Source organism: Hoplias malabaricus, chromosome 10, assembly GCF_029633855.1.
Source record: "Hoplias malabaricus isolate fHopMal1 chromosome 10, fHopMal1.hap1, whole genome shotgun sequence".
Classification (NCBI taxonomy): Eukaryota; Metazoa; Chordata; class Actinopteri; order Characiformes; family Erythrinidae; genus Hoplias; species Hoplias malabaricus.
This window is the reverse complement of record NC_089809.1, coordinates 22628373-22649513: the sequence shown is the minus strand read 5'-3', so window position 1 is coordinate 22649513 and position 21141 is coordinate 22628373. Positions and strand designations below refer to the sequence as shown.

At 38.3% G+C, this 21141-nt stretch overlaps 2 protein-coding genes across 2 annotated transcripts; both read left to right on the top strand.

The window, feature by feature from the left end:
* Positions 1 to 1353: 1353 nt before the first annotated feature.
* On the top strand, positions 1354 to 15194 carry tlr18 (toll-like receptor 18). Its single transcript, XM_066682507.1, has 4 exons — positions 1354 to 1440; positions 11034 to 12016; positions 12111 to 13284; positions 13725 to 15194. Exons 2-4 carry the CDS (start codon positions 11055 to 11057, stop codon positions 14199 to 14201), a joined length of 2613 nt encoding a protein of 870 aa, XP_066538604.1. The 5' UTR covers positions 1354 to 1440; positions 11034 to 11054; the 3' UTR covers positions 14202 to 15194.
* Positions 15195 to 19408: 4214 nt separating this feature from the next.
* On the top strand, positions 19409 to 21029 carry s100a1 (S100 calcium binding protein A1). Its single transcript, XM_066682983.1, has 3 exons — positions 19409 to 19497; positions 20520 to 20678; positions 20835 to 21029. The coding sequence occupies exons 2-3, from the start codon at positions 20538 to 20540 to the stop codon at positions 20979 to 20981; spliced, it is 288 nt and encodes a 95-aa protein (XP_066539080.1). The 5' UTR covers positions 19409 to 19497; positions 20520 to 20537; the 3' UTR covers positions 20982 to 21029.
* The last annotated feature ends 112 nt before the right edge of the window (positions 21030 to 21141 follow it).

The window sequence follows — 21141 nt, the reverse complement described above, 5'->3', positions numbered from 1 at the left end:
TGTCCCAAATATGTGTTGTCTTTTGTTTGCCTAAAATTGCTTATACATTTGCTTATGCTACCTGTAGATGTTTGGAAATTGCCCCTGAGTTCGTACCAGACATATGGAGGTCGACATTTTTTTTTTATTATATATCTTATTATTTTGAGGCCTTGGATGAGTTTTTTTTGGATGTTCCTATTGTATCAGGAGTGAAAATAATCATTGTCTTTGAAGGCAGGCCCTTCAAAACAGTCCCCCTTCAAAAGGACCCTTGCTGTGTGCATATTCACTATATAGTGCATTATTTTGGGGCTTCGCCATTTTGTAGTAGTGTCCGAAAAGTCCCACAATTCACTGCAAAACGTAGCGTACAACCCATGTACAATAGTATCAGATAACCGATAGTCCACTGTTATTTGGTGAAACCCTGCATGAGGTAGTGTTCGAAATCATTCACTACCCTCCCGAATTCAGTTCCCTATAATAGTGAATAATATAGTGAATAGGGAGCACTGAACCAAATATTATTCACTATATAGTGCAACTAAATTCCCCCAAAATAGTGCACTATATAGTGAATAAGGCTCAGTTTTGGACGCAGTGACAGATAAAATAATGAACTCCTTAATTGGCAGTTGGCAAATCAGAATCTTCTGAGTGAATACATCCATTGCTGAAACCCCTCAGAATGTTTCGTGACAGTCGATGTATGTAAATTCTGACTCACTTAAAATGTGATGTAGTGAATTGAAGATGAAAAAATCTGTCTCTAATTTGTGGCTTTAAAAATAACCTCTTATGTGTACAAAGTAGACGCCCTAGGAAACTTGCCAAAATACACATGGTATGACATCAATGGTGAGGAGCTGTAAAGTCTGAACATCTTTAGCCTAGGATTATGTCAATATTTAGCCTAACCTTAATTTTAATTGTATTTGAACATGTATTTTTAACGAAATTTTAAATTAAGTTTTGGTCACGCATTTTCTAAACTAACAGCTCACACTGAAGCCAGAGAAAAAGCTAAACATGAAGTAAAATAAAAGGGCTAAATTGCAGAGTATGCTCATGCTTGTTTGCTCTTCATCAACTCCCCCTCAGGCTACAGCCGTGTTGCGCTCTCGAGCATGAACACTGAAAAACAGCAGGAGAGAATCAACACTGCGCACAATGCGCACACACACCCTGCGCTTGGTCAGCAGCGTGCACTGCCAGACTCTGGGCATGCTGGTGGCAAGTCTGACCTCTTTTCATACACACACATTCCAAAGAAATTCTCATACGTAAGAAGAAAGAAACCAAGAAGAAGCGAGCTGACCGGAGTCAATGTTTCAACGGACCTCTGTCAACATTAAATCTCCGTACAGCCAGTCAAAACTGACAACATTTCTGGACAGTGCAAAACATCTGTTAAACCTTTCAACTACAACCTGGGAATGTCTCCAGCCTGAACCTGAAGTAAGTAGCCTCATGTTTTGGTTATGACTCAGGAACTGTTTTGAAGACCTGTTCGACTATGGCTTAGTTTTATGAATAGTAGAATACACCCCAGAGCTCACACAGGAAAGCGTGGTGATGTTTATTCTCAACTTTAGTTCAGTTAGTCCTGCTGTATTTCCCTTAAACTATCAGACAATTCACCCGTCAACATGTTTGTTTAAAAAAACTATACACTGGGCCTAGACACTCTTAAAAATGTATACAAACATTTTGTATGAAAGGTTTGTTTTTTGCATTCAATTTCCTGAAATAATTCGCTGCAAAGTGTTTACTACGTTTCAGTTTAGAAACCAACAAAACTGTAATTTGGCCATGGCTACACAAACATTTTGCATAAAACGGTACAAGTACATTACGAGTATCAGCAAAATATTATAATGACCCCATTGTCTATTTTATCAGCTGCACTTCCCTTATTGTCAGTAGCGGTAAGATATACCGCGGCCACGCCATCTGCACTTCGCGAAAACGCAGTAAAGCCATCTACACTATGATTTCCTATGCGCGTCTACATCGCGGTTTACGGTAGAACGTGTGCGAGCGAGAGGGGGGACTGGCAGAAAAGAAAATTATTGAAAATTCAGATATTGAAAATTCATAAGAAATAGAATTTAAGACATATTTCCACATAATTCACTACAGTTAATGTTAAAAGAAGAGCCTGATTGACTAAAAGAACGATTTGCAACCCTTAAAAACGCCAGAACGGTCCATAAAATGTAAGGAATTCAGTTTCCCTGAAATTAAAATTAAAAATCAAATTGTTACCAGAAAATCACACTGTTGTGTTCAAAAACATGTCCTCAGGTATACAGGGTATAATATTTATGTGTATTTACTGTAAGAATTGTAGGAGTAATAGGCTTGAAAAAACTCAGATATTAAATTCCATAAAATAGTTCAATCAAAATGTTACCAGACCACTCCACTGCAGTCTTGAAAAGCATGTTCTCAGGTACTCAGGGTATAATTTGCATACATTTTTACTGTAGGAATTTGGAATAATATTATTTCAAAACTCATAAAAATGATATTTAATTTACATATGTGGCAAATTTTGAGTGCTATTAAAGGCTTAAATCTAACTGTTACCAGACCATTCCACAGCAGCCTTGATGAACATGTTCTAGAGTACCCAGATTATAATGTTCATACATTTTTACTGTACAAATGTGAAGTAATAGTGTAGTGGAAATAGTATGCACAAGTTGCGGTGGCATAAGCACTACATAGCGGAGTCAATGATAATTAATTATCATTTTATTAATAATTATTTGTTTAATTCATTTTGATAAGCTCCATGTTTGGGAGTCATTAAATAATATGTAGTGTCTTTACCTGTTCAATTTTAGCCTGGATATGTAGGTCAACTTCACATGTTATACAGCAGAATTAGCTAGAAATTATTATTATTAATGAATTATGCTCAATGACCCGCAGTAGGTTCTGCCATAGCGCAGCTTCCTGGGGAATTGCAGACGTGGGCTTGTAGGTTGCAGCTGCGGGCATTCCTTTTCTCCCCTTTTCAGACATGGTGACCCCTTCGTCGGAGCTGGTGGCGTTCTGAAATTTTCTGTGGGGATTCTCTGTCATAGCTGATCCGCTGCCTTGTGAGACACGTCCATGCAGGTCTCTACTGGGCCTCATCTCAGAAGGTCATTGTGAGGGTGCGTGTGGTCGTCTTCGTCGCTGGTCCGGAAGCTGTTTTTATCACTTTGAAGGTCTGAGGTTTCCTTCATGCTCTGGCCGTGGCATTGAATTTTTTCTAGAGTTAAACTATAATTTTTCTTAAACTATAATTTTCTACAAGAGATAAAATTAAAATAGAACTTCTGTTCTATCTGAGACACTATTTAAGAAAGCCATGAGAGTCTTGACGCCTGCAGAGTCATTTCAAAACCCGAGTCATTTTCCTCTTTAGCCATGAAAAAGGCTAAAAGAGAAAAAGTGTGAAGTGAAGCAAAGGTGTGTGAAGAGAGGACGCCAAAAGTCCGAAGCGTGAAGTTTGAAAAGACATTTGGCGCCACTGAGCTTTTTGGCCAGAATTTAGAAAGCCCGCCTTTAATACCCGATTGGTCCTCAGGGTTGAGGATTGGATAGGATTGGAGCCTCTCTTGCTCCTGATTGGCTGTTTCCTGTGCCTTGGTAGTGACATCACATAAAATTTATGACCCTTGACAAGACAAGGCTTGAAGACCATTCCTGTTGAATGACCATCCCAAGATTTCTGAATCATACTTTGGGTTAACATATAATCTTTTATATTGCAAAGTAATATCATTAAGACAACCGTGTTTTACATAATTATTAACCAACTACACACATTGTATGTGGCTACCTTGCTTCTACAAAAATTAATATAAAACAAAAATGACTTTAAACACATTTAAATTAATCCCACTCATTTTGATTGTCCAAATGTAATTAATTTCCAACAGTTGTACCCATATACAACTTGTTTTTTTATGTAAGACTTTTGCGATATTTGAGTCTTTTAGAGTTAGCAGTCTTTAAAAAGGTGTAAGAGGACATGGAATCAAAGTGGAATTTTATCTGAGTCTCTATGTCTCTCTGCATGCTTCTCTTGACCCTGTGTGGCCTTGGGTCATAAAAAAGGTCCCTGGAGAGTGGTTTACAAGCCGGCTCTATGTTATCTGAAATTCCCATCTGGGCTTGTGTGGTTTGGAGGTGTCTCTGAATACCAGTTAAAGTTTGGGCATTTAAAATCAAATCACAGAAAGTCAACTTTCTTATTAGAAATGAATACACATTCATCATACCATACCACAATAGCATTACAAACATCATAACAATAACAACACAATTCCATAAATTGAAGAATGCTGAAGGCCATAAAATGGTTAAATCTAACTGTTACCAGACCACTCCACTGCAGCCATAAAGAATATGTTCCCAGGTACCCAGAGAATAATTTTTATTTTCTTTTATTTTTATTTTATTAAAAATTATGTTTAATTTGGATATATGGCAAAATTGTGAGTCCTATTAAAGGGTTAAATCAAACTGTTACCAAATCATTCCACTGCAGCCTTGTAGTACATGTTCTCAGGTATTCGGGGTATAATTTTCATACATTTTTACTGTAGGAATTTGGAGTAATATCATTTCAAACTCATAAACATGGTTTAGTTTACAAATATTGAAAAATTGTGCTATTAAAGGGTTAAATCAAACTGTTACTAGACCACTCCACTGCAGCCTTGAAGAACATATGCTCAGGTACTCAGGGTATAATTGTCATACATTTGTACTGTAGGAATTTGGAGAAATATCATTTCAAACTCATAAATATGCTGTTTAATTTACAAATATTGCAAAATTCTGAGAGCTATTAAAGGGTTAAATCAAACTGTTACCAAACCATTCCACTGCAACCTTGAAAAACATGTTCTCAGGTACTCAGGGTATTCTTTTCATACATTTTTACTTTAGGAATTTGGAGTAATACTATTTCAAATCTCATAAATATGATGTTTAATTTACATATATGGCAAAATTGAGTCCTATTAAAGGGTTAAATCAAATTGTTACCAAACCGCTCCATGTTCTCAGGTACTCAGAGTATAATATTCATTCATTTTTACTGTAAGAATGTGGAGTAAAAGCATCGCAAACTTCATAAAATTAACAATACAATTCCCTTCCTGAATCAGGGCCTTGTCATGGCAGAAGGGCTTGTGTGGTCTAATGACTTTCAGGGCTATGTCTTTGGGAGCTGTTAGTTCCCAGTAGGGTTTACAGTGGCAAACAGGTCTGGACGAAGATCTAAACAAACACCTGCCAAAACGCATACCTATGAGTACAAAATTTAAAACTAAGTGTACCCTGCCCAGGAGAGGGTTAAACCTGGAGCCAGGCCTGGGAGTGGTGTCTGACAGTGAGCGCCTGGTGGCCGGGCAGCCCACGTTGCCTGAATAGGCAACATTGGAGGATCATGTGGGCTCACCACCCACAAGATCTGGAGTAGGTGTGTGGTGAAAATGCCCATTGGGCACAGAGCGGAGGCGAAGGGGCCCCTTGGCTTGGCAGCAGAAACAGATTTTTCGCACATGGAACGTAACCTCATTGCTGGAGAAGGAGCCAGAGCTGGTGTGGGAGGTGGAGAGATATCAGCTAGATATAGTTGGGCGGACACACTTCACATGGGCCAAGGCCGTTTAAGCAGCCTAGCTCTGCTGGCCACTGAGAGGACACTAGTCAAGTCCCTGGAAGAGACGCCTTGTTGGTACGACAGGGTCACAGATCATTTTCTTAAAAAGGAACGGAGGGTAGAATTTACGTATAAATAAACCGACACATTTTAAGACGTAGGCCGAAATTGAGCTTCCCCTCCTCGAAAGACCAGTATCCGCCACTGCTTTAATAGCACTCAAAATTTGCCATATATGTAAATTAAACATCATTTTTATGAGATTTGAAATAATATTTCTCCAAATTCCTACAGTAAAAATGTATGAATATTATACCCTGGGTACCTGAGAACATGTTCTTCAAGGCTGCAGTGGAGTGGTCTGGTAACAGTTTGATTTAACTCTTTAATAGCACTCAAAATTTTGCAATATGTGCAAATTAAACATAATTTTTACTGAAATTTGCAATGCTCTTACTCCAAATTCCTACAGTAAAAATGTATGAAAAGTATACCCTGAGTACCTGAGAACATGTTCTTCAAAGACTGCAGTGGAGTGGTCCGGTAACAGTTTGATTTAACTCTTTAATAGGACTCACAATTTTGCCATATATGCAAATTAAACATAATTTAGTTTTAAAATAATATTACTCCAAATTCCTACAGTAAAATGTATGCAAATTATACCCTGAGTACCTGAGAACATGCTTTTCAAGACTGCAGTGGAGTGGTCTGGTAACAGGTTGATTTAATCATTTTATGGAATTTAAGTGGAATTTTTCAATTACTCCTAATTCTTACAGTAAATACACATAAATATTATACGCTGTGTACCTGAAGAGATGTTTTTCAATACAACAGTGGAACTTTTTGATAACAGATTTGTAATTTTAATTTCAGGGAAACTGAATTCCTTATGGGCAGCACGGTGGCGCAGCAGGTAGTGTCGCAGTCACACAGCTCCAGGGGCCTGGAGGTTGTGGGTGACTGTCTGTGAGGAGTTTAGTGTGTTCTCCCCGTGTCCGTGTGGGTTTCCTCTGGGTGCTCCGGTTTCCTCCCACAGTCCAAAAACACAAGTTGGTAGGTGGATTGGCGACTCAAAAAAGTGTGTGTGTGTGTTGCCCTGTGAAGGACTGGCGCCCCCTCCAGGGTGTATTCCCGCCTTGCGCCCAATGATTCCAGGTAGGCTCTGGACCCACCGCGACCCTGAATTGGATAAGCGGTTACAGATAATGAATGAATTAATTCCTTACATTTTATGGACCTTTCTGGCCTTTTTAAGAGTTGCAAACCGTTCTTTTAGCCAATCAGGCCCTTCTTTTTAATATTAACTGTAGTGAATTATGTGGAATTATGTTTTAAATTCCATTTCTTTTGGAGTAACAATATCTGCGCTTTTCTGCAAGTCCCCCCTCTCGCTCTCACGCGTTCTAACGTAAACCGCGATGTAGACGCGCATAGGAAATCATAGTGTAGATGGCGTTACTGCGTTTTCGCAAGTGCAGATGGCGTGACCGCGGTTAATGACGGCACCTTACGTGCTTAAACATTAGGGTAAGAGCGTGTAGATGAACTGATTTCAAAAGAAAAGCCACAAGTCACAATGTGATAACTCATTTCCAAAAAAATGCTCATAAATGATGACATTCCTATGGATTTTATACTAAATTTATTAAAAATGAGTGCTTCACCAATTTCATGTACAAACGATAGTGCACCATCTCAATGTGTCAATCATTTAATACCAAGGCATTCTTTTATGTCATTTTAAAATAATAGGCCCTTTTCTGTAACTTTAATTCCAAATGTAATTCTTTTTTTAAAGGATGATTTTAAAAATGATGAAAACAACACACCCTTTACAGAGGCAACATAAATTATATATTATTTTTTAAGGTTTAGTGATCTATTTAGGTTTATATCTATTTACCATTATTTATTTTTGAGCCTAATTCAGAAATTCATAATTGTCTTGGTTGAAATGTCAGCTTTCATGTACCAGATAGGCAGTGTTGTAATTGATGCCTATGCGATGTACCACCTACCTAGCCAGTAAGTACCTATAAATTACGTTTAGTTCTTGGCTTTTTTTGCTGACACTGACATTTATCGTGATATTAGCATGGGAACAGCTTATAGTTCAGTGGTCCAGTAACACAGTGAGATTGGGCTATGAGCTAATGTTTGTAACATGCCACTTGTTTTCGTTTGCTAGGTCGGTTTACTAGCATTTAAGACACCAATGTTTAGTTAGTACATGGATGTTTAATCACCTAGGCTACTGGCAGATGTTCCACAATGCAATATATGCCAATGTCACAACAATATCAGTGATATCAACATATGCCACTGTCACAAAAAAAAAAAAAAAATTAATATCATTGGCATATGCCACAGTCACTCATACATAAGATGCCAAAGCCATTTCATATTATTACTGGTGCACTTTGTAGTTTTGCAGATACAGACTATAGTCCATCTATTGCTCTGCATGCTTTGCCAACACCTTTAATGGTCAGGCCCAACACACAGACGGAACATACTCAGGTGCTGTATCATTGTCAACACTGCAGTGACACTAATGTGTTGGACGTGTATTGATTGTGATGTGGATCAGACACAGTGTCACTGCTGGACTGAGAATCATCCACCAACCAAATATATCCCACCGACATATTCACTGATGAAGCACTAGAAGACAACACAAACAGAGCTACTGTCTTTACGGATTTTACACCTACAAGGTGGACCAAAGATTATTATACAACCCTGTATCAAGCTCCTTGGTGTAGTATCAATATAGATGTTAATTTATGTAAAGTTAAAAAATATTTGGATGTTTATGGATATCCAGGACATTTGTTCTTCTACAAACCAAATAGTTATTTGCCCTAACGCTTATGAATGATTCCTTACTATAGCTAAAGAACACATACTACTAGGACTTGTGTTCTACTTTGAGCTACAGAGGGATTTTTTAGAGTCTGGAGGCATTTGAACAGTTTAAAGGCATACTGAGCTGTTATCTCAGTCTTACAAGTGTCAATCATATTAACTCTTATATAATTCACCTACATTACAGGGCCTTCATCACTTTATTATGTTGTGGGACTCCCAAAAATCTCAGTTAAATCTCAGTTAAACAATGCCCTGTAATTATTTTATTTGACAGTTAGGGACTGAATGCTCAGTCTCTAGTGAACAGAGCATGGACATATCTTTGTAGCTGGAAGATACTGTAGCGTAGGTATACACTTGCCTTTTCTTGTCACTGCCTTGTCAGACTTATCTTTTTTCCTTTTTTTCCATTTACCACATACTTTTCAAACATTCCTTACACATTTCTTTCAGTAGTCATTCTGAACAAACATTTGCTATAATGAAATGAAGAAAAATCAATGTTATAAAAAAGGGGGACATTTTGTTCACTCAGACCTCCACATATTTGTTTGACTCATCTTACTGATAAAAGACAGCCCTGTGGACCAGAGCTTTGGGAGTTGCTTGTTGGTTAATGGTCAACCAGTGAGAGTGCAACTGTAAGTCAGAAGTCAGGAAAAATGCTTTTAGCAGATGACATCAACAAAAGTGGCTTAAAATATATTTATAAGCTTACATCTTAAAGCCTATGTCCCAGTTGGGATATTAGCTGACTGCACACACGTGTAGAAATAAAGATAAGTTCAGATCAAATCAAACAGGGCCCTTCTGGATGAGGAATTGAGAAGTAATTAGAAGAGGATGTGCATTAGGTCAGAACAAGTCTAAATATTTCTCTGCTACACCTGGCATGCAGTCAGCTTTTAGAGCTTGTTTGTTCATTTGGCAATAAATGTAGTCATAAAGCGCATGTGCTGGTGAGGAGAAAAATAGTAGCCATTCATTTGTAAACATGGCTGCAGCTTGAGAACATGAAGAGTTCTGTTTTTCACCTACTCACTTCCACCAGGACTATTACACAATGTGAACTATGTGAAATAAACCTGAAGTTAGAAGCTCTCAGAACATTAAACTGCAAGATCACATCTAAACCAAGTCTACGTTCACCTCTGCATTTCAAAGGTAATGTAAGTCTGAGCTGGGAAACTGAACTATCATTGTGTCTTTATAGCTTTGCTAAGGCGTAACTTAACAGATTAAATGTAACGCTACTGGATCTGTTCACTGTCTTATTCATTCCCGTGTTTTATCTCTACCTGACATTAGGTATTAGGGTATTTATAGATTCTTTTTGATCACACAGGAAAGCTTGTAGGACAGTCCTGTTTTTTAGTTCATGTTTAAAAACTGTCAAAAGTTGACAGCAAAGGTGTATAACATGCTCAATGTTGGCATGTACAGTGATGAAACTTTTTCTTGAAATGTGCAAGTATATATATAAAATTAATCATCACAGATGTGACACTGACGTGGTGGTAATGTGTTGTGTAAATGTAAAGTCAGAGACAGTAACTGATCTGTTGCTGCACAATTTGTTGGTGTGTGTACATAGTGTTTAAAATCTCCAGCAGCACTGCTGTGTCTAATTCTCTCAAACCATTTTCTGAGGGAAATGTGTAAGAAGTTTTCTAGCCCCCTTAGCAATTAAGTTTAACTGAGGCACAGAAGGGGGTGGCAAGGTGGCGCAGCAGTTAGTGTCCCAGTCACAGAGCTCCAGGGACCTGGAGGTTGTGGGTTTGAGTCCCGCTTCAGGTGACTGTCTATTAGGAATTTGGTGTGTTCTCCCTGTGTCCGCGTGGGTTTCCTCCGGGTTCTCCAGTTTCAACCCACGGTCCAAAAACACACATTGGTAGGTGGATTCGAAAGTGTCCATAGGTGAGTGAATATGTGTGTGTCTGTGTTGCCCTGTGAAGGACTGGCGCCCCCTCCAGGGTGTGTTCCGCCTTGCGCCTAATAATTCCAGGTAGGTTCTGGACCCACCGCGACCCTGAACTGGATAACCGCTTACAGATAATGAACGAATGAGGCACAGAAGCTTCCTGCAGTGGTGGTTTCAACTCTATCTCTTTCCATCTGTATGTAGTTTTTTTTTAATCCTTGCTGTCTATAACTCAATTATTCATCTGAATGAGTGTAGAAACAAGGAGATCATTTTAATGTTAGCTGATTGGTGTGTGTGTGTGTATGTAGATATCCTGCTAGGTTTCTTTTCTTTTAACCGTGCTCAAAACATTGAGTTGATATCTAAACATTTCTCCGTGTGGAGAATGTTCAGTGTGGTGAAAAGGGCTGTATAATTACTTTATGATTTTTTTTTATTTGACTACTTTTTTATTGACAGAAAGCTAATTAACACACCAGTTCACTGAAAAGATTTTTCATGTTTTTTTTTTACTTAATAATCATGACTGCTCAACTAGACACAGTCCAAATACAACACTTTTTTTTAATCTCTTCACAGATCCCAATAACAGATGTGAGCATGGTTCCTTTGTACAGTCTTGTGTTTGTCTTCCAAGCCTCTCTACTCATCTTACCAGTATGCAGTGACATATCCTGTCTGATTTCTTCTGACAAGCATGCAGCTAACTGCCAAGGCCTTCGACTGCATCGTGTCCCTGTGGAGGACCTGCCTACTTCTCTGGAGATATTAGATCTTTCCTATAACTTCCTTCAGGTCATCCAAAAGACAGACTTTGTTGGGCTGCCCCTCCTACGAGTTCTGTGGCTTCCATATAACAATATATCTGTTATTGAGGATGAAGCCTTTCAGGACAATCCACTACTGGAAGATGTGAATATCTTCAACAACTCGTTGACAATTATTCCATCAAAAGCCCTTGCACCACTCCGTCAGCTGAAAAGCTTAGAAATGTCAAATAATCTCTACACTGAAGCAATTCTGGATGATGTGTTTTTGAATTTCGCTAATCTAAAAGTACTGTCCATGGGAGGGCCATTTGTTAGGAGTTTGAAAAAGGGAGATATTGATGTGTTGCAGAATGTTTTTCTAGAGAAGTTTGCAATCAAAACTGGTTCTAGTCTAGATGTTTATGAACAAGGTTATCTGAAGAATATCCAAACAAAGAATATGTGGCTGGATGTGGCCATAGACAACAGAACGTATGCACTCCCTATGATATTAAATGACCTTGCCAACAAAACATTAGTTGCTCTGCGTTTTCGGAATCTCTTTGAGTTCAAGTACTACACTGATAAAAACGATCTCTTCTACGGCTTGCAGTACATTAACTCCCAGCAGCTGATCTTTCATCGAGGGAAGTTTAATGAAGAACTCCTGAGAATGGCTCTTGTTAATTTGCAAAAAAGTCCTATTAAGGTTCTAGCTCTTTTGTTTGTGGACTTTGCCCGATCACAGACATTTGTCGACAGTGAACAGGCGTCCAGTGTGACAAATCTAGCATTGGAAATGCTGCTCCTCTCGTAAGTATCACAATGTGTTTCCCTAAATAAATAAATAAACCTTAAGTTCTTCTTAATATACATAAACTAGAGTGTTTTCTGTTTGCTTTAACAGGGACATCAGCAACCCAGACATCCTACGTTTTGACTGGCGTTTTACGTGGTTCAATAAGATTCGTCACCTGCGCATAAACAATGTCAACTTCAACACGGTGCCCTGTGATGCATGGGAGGAGATGAGAGGAGTTGAGATCCTGGATATTTCCAAAAACCAGCTAAAAGATCAATTTCTCTTTAACCAGCAATGTGACTACAAAGAAACGATGCCCTCACTTCACACCTTCAACATCAGCAATAATCAGCTGACTAGCCTTAGTTCCTTTGCCTCTCTTGCTGGGGAATTCAAACGCCTGCATACAGTTGATATCAGTAACAATCTTCTAGGCTCTGAAGGTAACAGCATCTGCACTTGGAAGCAAAATATTACTACTGTAATTGCTAACCATAACAGACTGGTTATGAACAGCTTCAAATGTCTCCCCACAAGTGTTTTATACCTTGATCTCTCATTCTGTAATCTGGACCAGTTAGATATGGACTATTTTAAGAAGGCTGTTAGTCTGCAGGAGGTCCACCTCAGTGGTAACAAAATTAAATTTATTCCATCAGGCTGGAGAAGTCCTAATTTAAAGTTGCTGTCTTTAGATGGAAACTCCTTTGGGCTTATTAGCATGAGTTCTTTTAAGGGAATGCCTAATCTGGAGCGACTGAAGGCTGGTAACAACCCTTACCATTGCACTTGTGATCTCCACAAATTTATTCAGGAGACCACTGTGAAGGGTAACGTTCAAATTACAGACTGGCCAGAGAACTATAAGTGCTACTACCCAGAGGACCTACTTAATACAATGATATCTCAGTATTTCCCAGGTCATGTAGCCTGTGATATCAGACTTGTAATCGTTATCTCTGTAGTCACCACTGCAGCTGTGGTGCTAGCTGTCATACTGATTTGCTATTTTTTTAACATACCCTGGTATGCTAAAGCTACATACCAAATCATCAGAGCCAAGTATAGGGCTCATAAAGGAGTAGAACTGTCTATGGACTACACCTTTCATGCCTTCATCTCATACAGCCACTCAGATGCTGACTGGGTGAGGGACAAGCTGCTTCCATGTTTGGAGAACTGCAGGCCCCCTTACAAGATCTGCATCCATGAAAGAGACTTCATGCCGGGAAAGTGGATCATTGATAATATAATTGAGAACATTGAAAACAGTCACAAGGTAGGTGTAAGGAAAGAAGTAAAAAGACAGTAGAAAATAAGTAATCAGTTAATGAGTCACTGACAATAAAAAGTACTGTACTGCAAAAGTTAGAGACCTAATTAATGTAACATTAATGTATTTAATTTCCTGTGGTCTAGAAGGTCTTGAATGGTTGTTTGGCTTCCTAAGTTCTCTATATTATCTTTTTTAAGTACAATTTTAGAAACTATATATTATTTCAGTGTTTTAGCCCTCAGCTTTCCCTTTTTTGATTCAAGTGGGTTAATATTTGTATGCATTTATATTTTGTATGCTCCCAAATAGTCTCCCTTAAAAATGGAATAATTTGAATTGAAAGGAAGGATTCCAGCTTTCTCTGCTTTTCGAGCTGGCACATCACATGAGTGCTAACTTTGTCCTTTTGCAAAATGTCCTAACATCCTGTTTCTTTTTTTGAGGTTATCTTTGTGCTGTCACGCCATTTTGTGAACAGTGAGTGGTGCAACTATGAACTCTACTTTGCCCAGCAACGGGCTATTGGCAAGACCCTAAAAGATGTCATCCTGGTGGTGAAAGAGCCCATCGATCCAAAATCTCTGCCCAGCAAGTACTGTAAACTCAAAAAGATGCTCAATACAAAAACGTATCTGGAGTGGCCTGAACAGCTGAAACAGCAGGCTTTCTTCTGGGCCCAGCTAAGGAGCGTCCTGGGAAAACCAAATCTCTTAAAACAGCATTCAGTATCAGAACATAGACGTGCCTCCAGACTGAGCAGTGTCTCAGTGATCGAGCTTCCAGAGAAGAACCAGAAGCCTGAAGATGAACTTAATATAGATCCTGATGCAGGAGCAGAGGTCAATCCTCAAACCTCAGGAGAGATTGGAGTTCATCCAGAGCAACAGATTCTCAGGATAGAACTAGAGGATTTAGCCTAAGCTTAAGGGTCTGTGGTGAAGTTTGGCATACCCTGCAGTATAGATCATCCAGGGACCTGCCATATATCAGATATATTTCAATTATTGAGTAAGACAGCTCTGTATCTACATATGGGGTAGGCAGAGCTGGTGAGTGTCATGTGATGAAGACATTAAACAGTCATTCTTTGGGTTTTTTATGCCTGGCTGTCATCAATTTAAAGTCAATTGACACAGAAAGAGAAAGGAAGCTGATCCAATGTTTTGACAAGTCTGAGACTCAACAGTATGATAACAGTGTCCCATAACACACTTCTAAGAATAGCAAATCCAAGAGATGCTTTGAAGTATTTGAGGCAAATACACAGTGTCTTTTTTAAGGAAAAAAAAAAACACACACAAATCTGACTACATATTCGTTCAAATGTAATCAGTTTTGTCATCAGTCTAAAGGGCTATGAACAGTCTGCAAACACACATTGATTTTCTGTTGAGTTTACATTATCTTCTTAATAAGTTATTTAACTGCACACCTATTTTTGTTATTTAGATATAGAACATAGTCCAGACAAGCTTTGTTAATAATGCAGCATTACAGTGAATGTGGGAAATGAGTGGCTGGCTGGATGCCTGGCTGCCTGACTAGAATTGCTGAACTGAATGACAGCTTTTATATGAGCACCATTAACACTGAAAAAAATCACTCTATGCACTGTATATTACCATAACCATCTTTATGTGGCCTTATTCTATGTACCACCAAGCTTAATGTGTTTTAGATTACTGTCTTTGTTGAATTTAACAGAATGTGAAGTAATCACTATCACAGGATATCACAGATTTTTAATCATTTTTATTTTAACCCTAATATGTCTGTTCCTTTTCTATCTGTTTTGTGATATATATATATATATATATATATAACCTTTCACAAATATATATGTTGGCCCCTCCAGGGTGTATTCCTTCCTTGAGCCCAGTGATTCTCCAGACCCACCATGACCCTGAACTGGATAAGCCGTTATAAATACAAGTATTAACATGCACAATACGCTGTGGATTTCAGGACCAAAAGTTATATTATATTATATATATATATATATATATATATATATATATATATATATATATATATATATATATATATATATATCTTTTTTTAGAAACATGGTTTATTAAGAATATTTTATAAATGTACAACAATAATTTTTTTTACACTGCTATCACATACTTGATTTAAAATCTGTCCAGAGACTGTCCAGGGAAAGAGAGGGAGAGTGCCAAAAATATAATCTATTTATTTTTAAATGTCCTTAACAATGTGCTTTCTTGTGTAAATCTATTTCCAGATTATTGAGATAAAAGTTAATATCTCTGTTCTTTATAAATTAGAAAAAATTAATTTTTTCTTTATTAATTAGAAAAAAAAAGCTACAATCAGCTTCTCTTTTAGTGAAACTGCTTTGCACAATATATTATTTAATCTTGTCTAATAAACCTGATCCAGCATCAGTTGATTAGCACGGCCTTTCTGAGTTAAAGCGGACATGTTAGCATCAATCTCAGTTTGTGCCTTACAGAGAATGTCTACAATTGTGGGGAACTGCAGTTTTCTCTTGTTTGTTTACATTCAGAAGCTCTGTTTGTTTAAGGAGGGATTGTATGTTTGAAGAGAAATACATCTGCTGGTTGTACGTGGCTGAAGTTTAACTTGTCTGTAAATATTATTTACTGATTGAGATACCACAGAAACTCAAATGTAACTAGAGTTGTTTAGATTTATACCACCTTTGATCTGTGTTTACTTTGGTGCAGTTTGCAGTCTCACAAATTTATAGAGGGCTTCTAATTAAAGAATCTGAAACAGTAAAATTAAGTAAATATTGCCAATCTGTAGAGCAGAAATAAAGCAATATCCTCATCTCTTTTCACTATTTTGAATATTTTCTGGGCTCTATGCTGTTTTTCTGCTATGAGCAGAGAGAGGAAGCATAGCATGACTGACTTTGCTCATATACTGACACCAGGGCTTTGTACACATTAAAGGCTCAAAATGCAGCAGTCCAATCTCACTTAAATCATAGTTTTTGGTAGAAGTGATATTTCTACATTACAAATAATTTACTTGTAAGTGTAGTAGAGTAATAGAAAGGAAACAGACCCAACTATCAGGACATACATGCCACTCATTATGAGTAATTGAATTATTCATTAAAATGGGTATGTTAAAAATAATAGCAGTGAGGATTTCAATTGGAGAAGTGAAATCTGAGGAATAACCGGCCCTTATGTAAGGTAGGAGGGTGGCCAAAGTTGAACATGTTGGTTATAGTGCATTTGCTTCTGAAATACTGGGGATAATGTGTCATTCCAGATATTGTTCTGCTGAATAATATGTTTTGATTAAAAAGTTAATTGCAGAGGGAAGACATACAGAGAAGTGCAACAAATTATTGGTTGATCAGCTAAAACAATCTGCAGTGCCGTGAAGTGGCAACCAAAACCTCAAAGACACGGATGGAAGCAGAGAAATATTGCTTCAAATGGAGAATTGAAGAATAGGCAAAATGCAAAGGTTCAGCCAGTGATCACCTCTAGAAAGATTAAAAAAGGTCTTATGTTACCAGTGAGTACTGCTACAGTCATAAGAGGATTAAGTGGATAAGTTTGTATATATCACATACCCGAGGAGATCATGTTGCCCTCTGCTGAAGAAGAAATACTTTTGAAATGAGTATTTCAACACTACAGTGACCTAAAACACACCAGCAAGTGAACAACATCTTGGTTATAGACAAGCAGGATTGAGGTAATGGAGGTGCCAGAAGTTGACTGACTCCATGCAAAACATGTGTAAAGCAGTTCTCAGAAACAATGGTTATGCCACTAAATAGTTCAGTAATTTAAAATAAAGTGAAATCTTTTTTCAGTTTATACATTACATTTTTTTGCGTATTTAAGGAAAAATGCCAGTACTATTTTTTTTAAACTGCCAAATATTACATTTGTTTTACTTTCTGCAAATAATTAACATAAACTGGGCATGTTTTGTTAATGATTTGACTTGGAATTTAATGTGTAGTATTTCCAGTGCATTAGTATTGATGGAAACTTTAAACTCACCGCTATTTTGTTAACACTACTGTATATGTCCGTTGAAACCAGTTGTACTCACCCTTGATAATGAAATAGAGTCCAACGGCAACTTTCTACATTTTCAGTAAATTTTCTACTTGAAAGAGCAAGAGTTTAACAGCAGGGGATCACAGCAAATCATGGATAATAGCCTTCACTGATCTAATGCACACTTAAAAGAGGAGTGTTTTTAATGCTCATAAAGGCACAGGTAAGCCCTTTGGTGACAATTATAGAAATGGATAACAAGGGCTGTGAATCTCCAAGTGTGAATAAGGAGAATGGGTGAAAGAGTAGGGAAAAATACATGTAGGACAGGTACTAAAGGAACAGTGTTTTAATAGATGGAAATATTTAATTATGTTGTTACATGATTAGCATCTGCTAGGTGTTTATCCAATCTGTTTTGTCAACTGAGGACAACAACTGACAGATATTACAAGAAAATGCAATATGATACACAACTCATTAGGAAAAATTCAAGCAGAAATGCAATAGCCATTCATAAGTTTTTACTTTGCAAAGACTTGTAAATCCATAAAAAAAAATCCATAGGTGTGAGTGAATGTGTGTGTGTGTGTGTGTGTGTGTGTGTGTTGCTCTGTGAAGGACTGGTGCACTCACCAGGGTGTGTACCTGCCTTGCACCCAGTGATTCCATATAGCCTCTTGACCTCACCGCAACCGCAAATATATATATACCTGAATCACTGTCCACTCTGCTAGACATATACCCCTTGTTTGGTCCACCTTGTAGATGTAAAGACAGTAGCTCATCTGTTGCTGCACATTTTGTGTTGGTCGTCCTCTAGTCCTTCATCAGTGGACAGGAGGGTGCTGTTGGTTGGATTTCTATAGTTTGATTGGTGAACTATTCTCAATCCAGTGGGGACACTGAGATTGAATATGATGGGATAACTGATGGAAATGTATATGATGGAAGTAACTGATGAAAATGGGGTTAATAGAATGCATTTGCAGGTAGGTAGTGTCGCAGTCACACAGCTCCAGGGGCCTGGAGGTTGTGGGTTCGATTCCCGCTCCGGGTGACTGTCTGTGAGGAGTTGGTGTGCTCTCCCCGTGTCCGCGTGGGTTTCCTCCGGGTGCTCCGGTTTCCTCCCACAGTCCAAAAAAAACACACACGTTGCAGCTGGATTGGTGGCTCGAAAGTGTCCGTAGGTGTGAGTGTGTGAGGGAATGTGTGTGTGTGTGTGTTGCCCTGTGAAGGACTGGCGTCCCCTCCAGGGTGTATTCCCGCCTTGCGCCCGATGATTCCAGGTAGGCTCTGGACCCCCCGCGACCCTAAATTGGATAAGCGGTTACAGATAAAGGATGGTTTGAAATAGTCAATAAGACATAAGGCGGCACGGTGGTGCAGCAGGGAGTGTCGCAGTCACATAGCTCCAGGGTCCTAGAGGTTGTGCGTTCAAGTCCCGCTCCGGGTGACTCTCTGTGAGGAGTTGGTGTGTTCTCCCCGTGTCTGTGTGGGTTTCCTCCCACAGTCCAAAAACACACGTTGGTAGGTGGATTGGCAACTCAAAAAAGTGTGTGTGTGTTGCCCTGTGAAGGATTGGTGCCCCCTCCAGGGTGTATTCCTGCCTTGTGCCCAATGATTCCAGGTAGGCTCTGGACCCACCGTGACTTACACATAGGACTTTTACCACGGTTACAGATAATGAATGAATGAATGAATAAGACATGTCTTATAAAATGTATATTTAATATATGCATTGTAAATGTTTTACATTTCAAAAATAGTTATTTTCATCTTCATGCAGCATAATATGGTGATGGATGATGGAACATGGTCAGTACATGGTAAACACTGCTATCCAGCAGTAGTTTTTTCATCATTTGAACTGGACAATCATTCAGAGTTTAAATTTACTTTTTTTTATAACATATTACAAATTTTATTTAAGATTTTATTTCAAATGCACTTTATCAACCTCATTTTCATCAAGTGTTGAGTGCAGTCATTGTGTTAAAATATCTGTTTTAGTGAAACTTTCAGTAGTCTTATCTTAGTAGTGTCTGTGCTGTTGGATGTGAAGGAGGAGCAGGAAGAGGAGGAGCCCATTAGAAGCTCATTCTGAACAGGTGAGTGGCCGCCATTTAAAGAGTGAGATGGCAGAAAGTTGAGATCATCTCCTCGCGCTTCAGTCCCTGTGTTCTCTTTCTCGGTAAGATAACTCCTGCCTCATTTTGTTTGGATAAGTGTTACTGGCATGTGAAGTCAGGGGTGTGGGCTACTCATTTGAAATGAGAGCAAGTTTGTCTTAATTACTAGCTTAACTGTTGAATGTTTGATAAGAACTAAGCTAAAAGGTTTGACGATGATTAAAAATAATTGCATTCTGTTACTAGACGAACACTAACCACTTTTGTTACTAGTCATGCAGTATGTAGAGAAAATAAGGAATGAGGGAGATTCAATGTCATAGCACTTTAGTACAGAAATTAAGTAATCTGTTGAGTAGTACTACTGTCTTTAGTATTTTTGCTGATATGGGAATTGTGGAATAATACAGCCATCTAATATATTTAGTTGTGAGCATTTTTACACTGAAACATTGATTAAAACCTAGAGTTTAGGTATCCACCTAGTATTTGGACAATCTATCATCCCTTTTATTAAAAGATTGCATTCCTCAGAATGGAGATTTATTATTATTTTTTCCTTAAACTCTGTCAGTGTCGAAATCTAACACTTTGCACTTGTTTCTGAATTACTATTTCTTTTTGTTAATCTGTTCAGGTCTGTATATATTGTGCCTCTAGATTGTCAATCTTAATTTGACTTTCGGTCTTTTCTAAGTTCTTATTAGGCACGTGTTGGAGATGGCGCTTAATGTCAAGTGCTCATTCTCAACCCTTTTAAACTGCAGACAAAAAGCTGCTTAAATATTTGATGCACTTCTGTCCTCCTATTCCCACCCAACATCATCAGTCTGCTGGGGCCAAACCACTTACCTTTTAGACACTGGATCCCCCTTTAACAGTGTGTACAGTTGCTCTGTGGGTCTAAGGGAGTTATGGGGTCAGCTGGTGTTAATAACAGCGGGGCGGGGAATCAAGCAGACGGTGATCTTGTCCAAGACTGTGTTCTTCCATAAATGCTTGTAAAAGTCCATTTGTTTGTAGTTCAAGCAGTCAATATGGCTTCAGAATTAAATGTCAATTAACTGTCTTGTTACATATGCAGGTCATAACTTCAGAAAACATGACTTCTCAGCTGGAAAGTGCGATGGAAAGCCTTATAACTGTGTTCCACATATATTCTTCCAAAGAGGGAGACAAATACAAACTAAGTAAAGCAGAGCTGAAGAGTCTTCTTCAGGGAGAACTAAGTGACTTCTTAGCAGTGAGTTCTCTTCTGATTTACAAATCTTGGGCTCTATTAAACATTTACTTAACTGCTGGGCTCTTTTAAATGTATACATTGGTTAGCATGGGATATTTATGCTTTTTTTTTTTTTTTTTTTTTTTTTTTTTAAATGCTCTCTTTCTCTCCTTCTAGGCAAGTAAAGATCCCCTGGTTGTGGAGAAGATCATGTCTGATCTGGATGAGAATCGAGATGGGGAAGTGGACTTCCAGGAGTTTGTAGTTCTAGTTGCTGCTCTCACTGTGGCATGTAATGATTTCTTTGAAAGTATGGACAAGTGATGTCTCATCAGGTTGTCTTCTGTTCATTTAATAAAATGTATTGCAATGTGTTTTTTGGGAATTCTTTGTCCAGCAAACTTATATTCTCATGTAATATTTGTTTGATGAAAGCAGGGGGAAAATGGACAGTCTTAAGGTCAGGGCCCCTACAAGGCCAACA

Coding starts and splice junctions, on each gene's coding strand:
- s100a1 (XM_066682983.1), top strand. CDS start 20,538: ATGACTTCTCAGCTGGAAAGTGCGATGGAAAGCCTTATAACTGTGTTC. Junction 20,679..20,834: donor AACTAAGTGACTTCTTAGCA/GTGAGTTCTCTT, acceptor CTCTCCTTCTAG/GCAAGTAAAGATCCCCTGGT.
- tlr18 (XM_066682507.1), top strand. CDS start 11,055: ATGGTTCCTTTGTACAGTCTTGTGTTTGTCTTCCAAGCCTCTCTACTC. Junction 12,017..12,110: donor TTGGAAATGCTGCTCCTCTC/GTAAGTATCACA, acceptor TTGCTTTAACAG/GGACATCAGCAACCCAGACA. Junction 13,285..13,724: donor ACATTGAAAACAGTCACAAG/GTAGGTGTAAGG, acceptor TCTTTTTTTGAG/GTTATCTTTGTGCTGTCACG.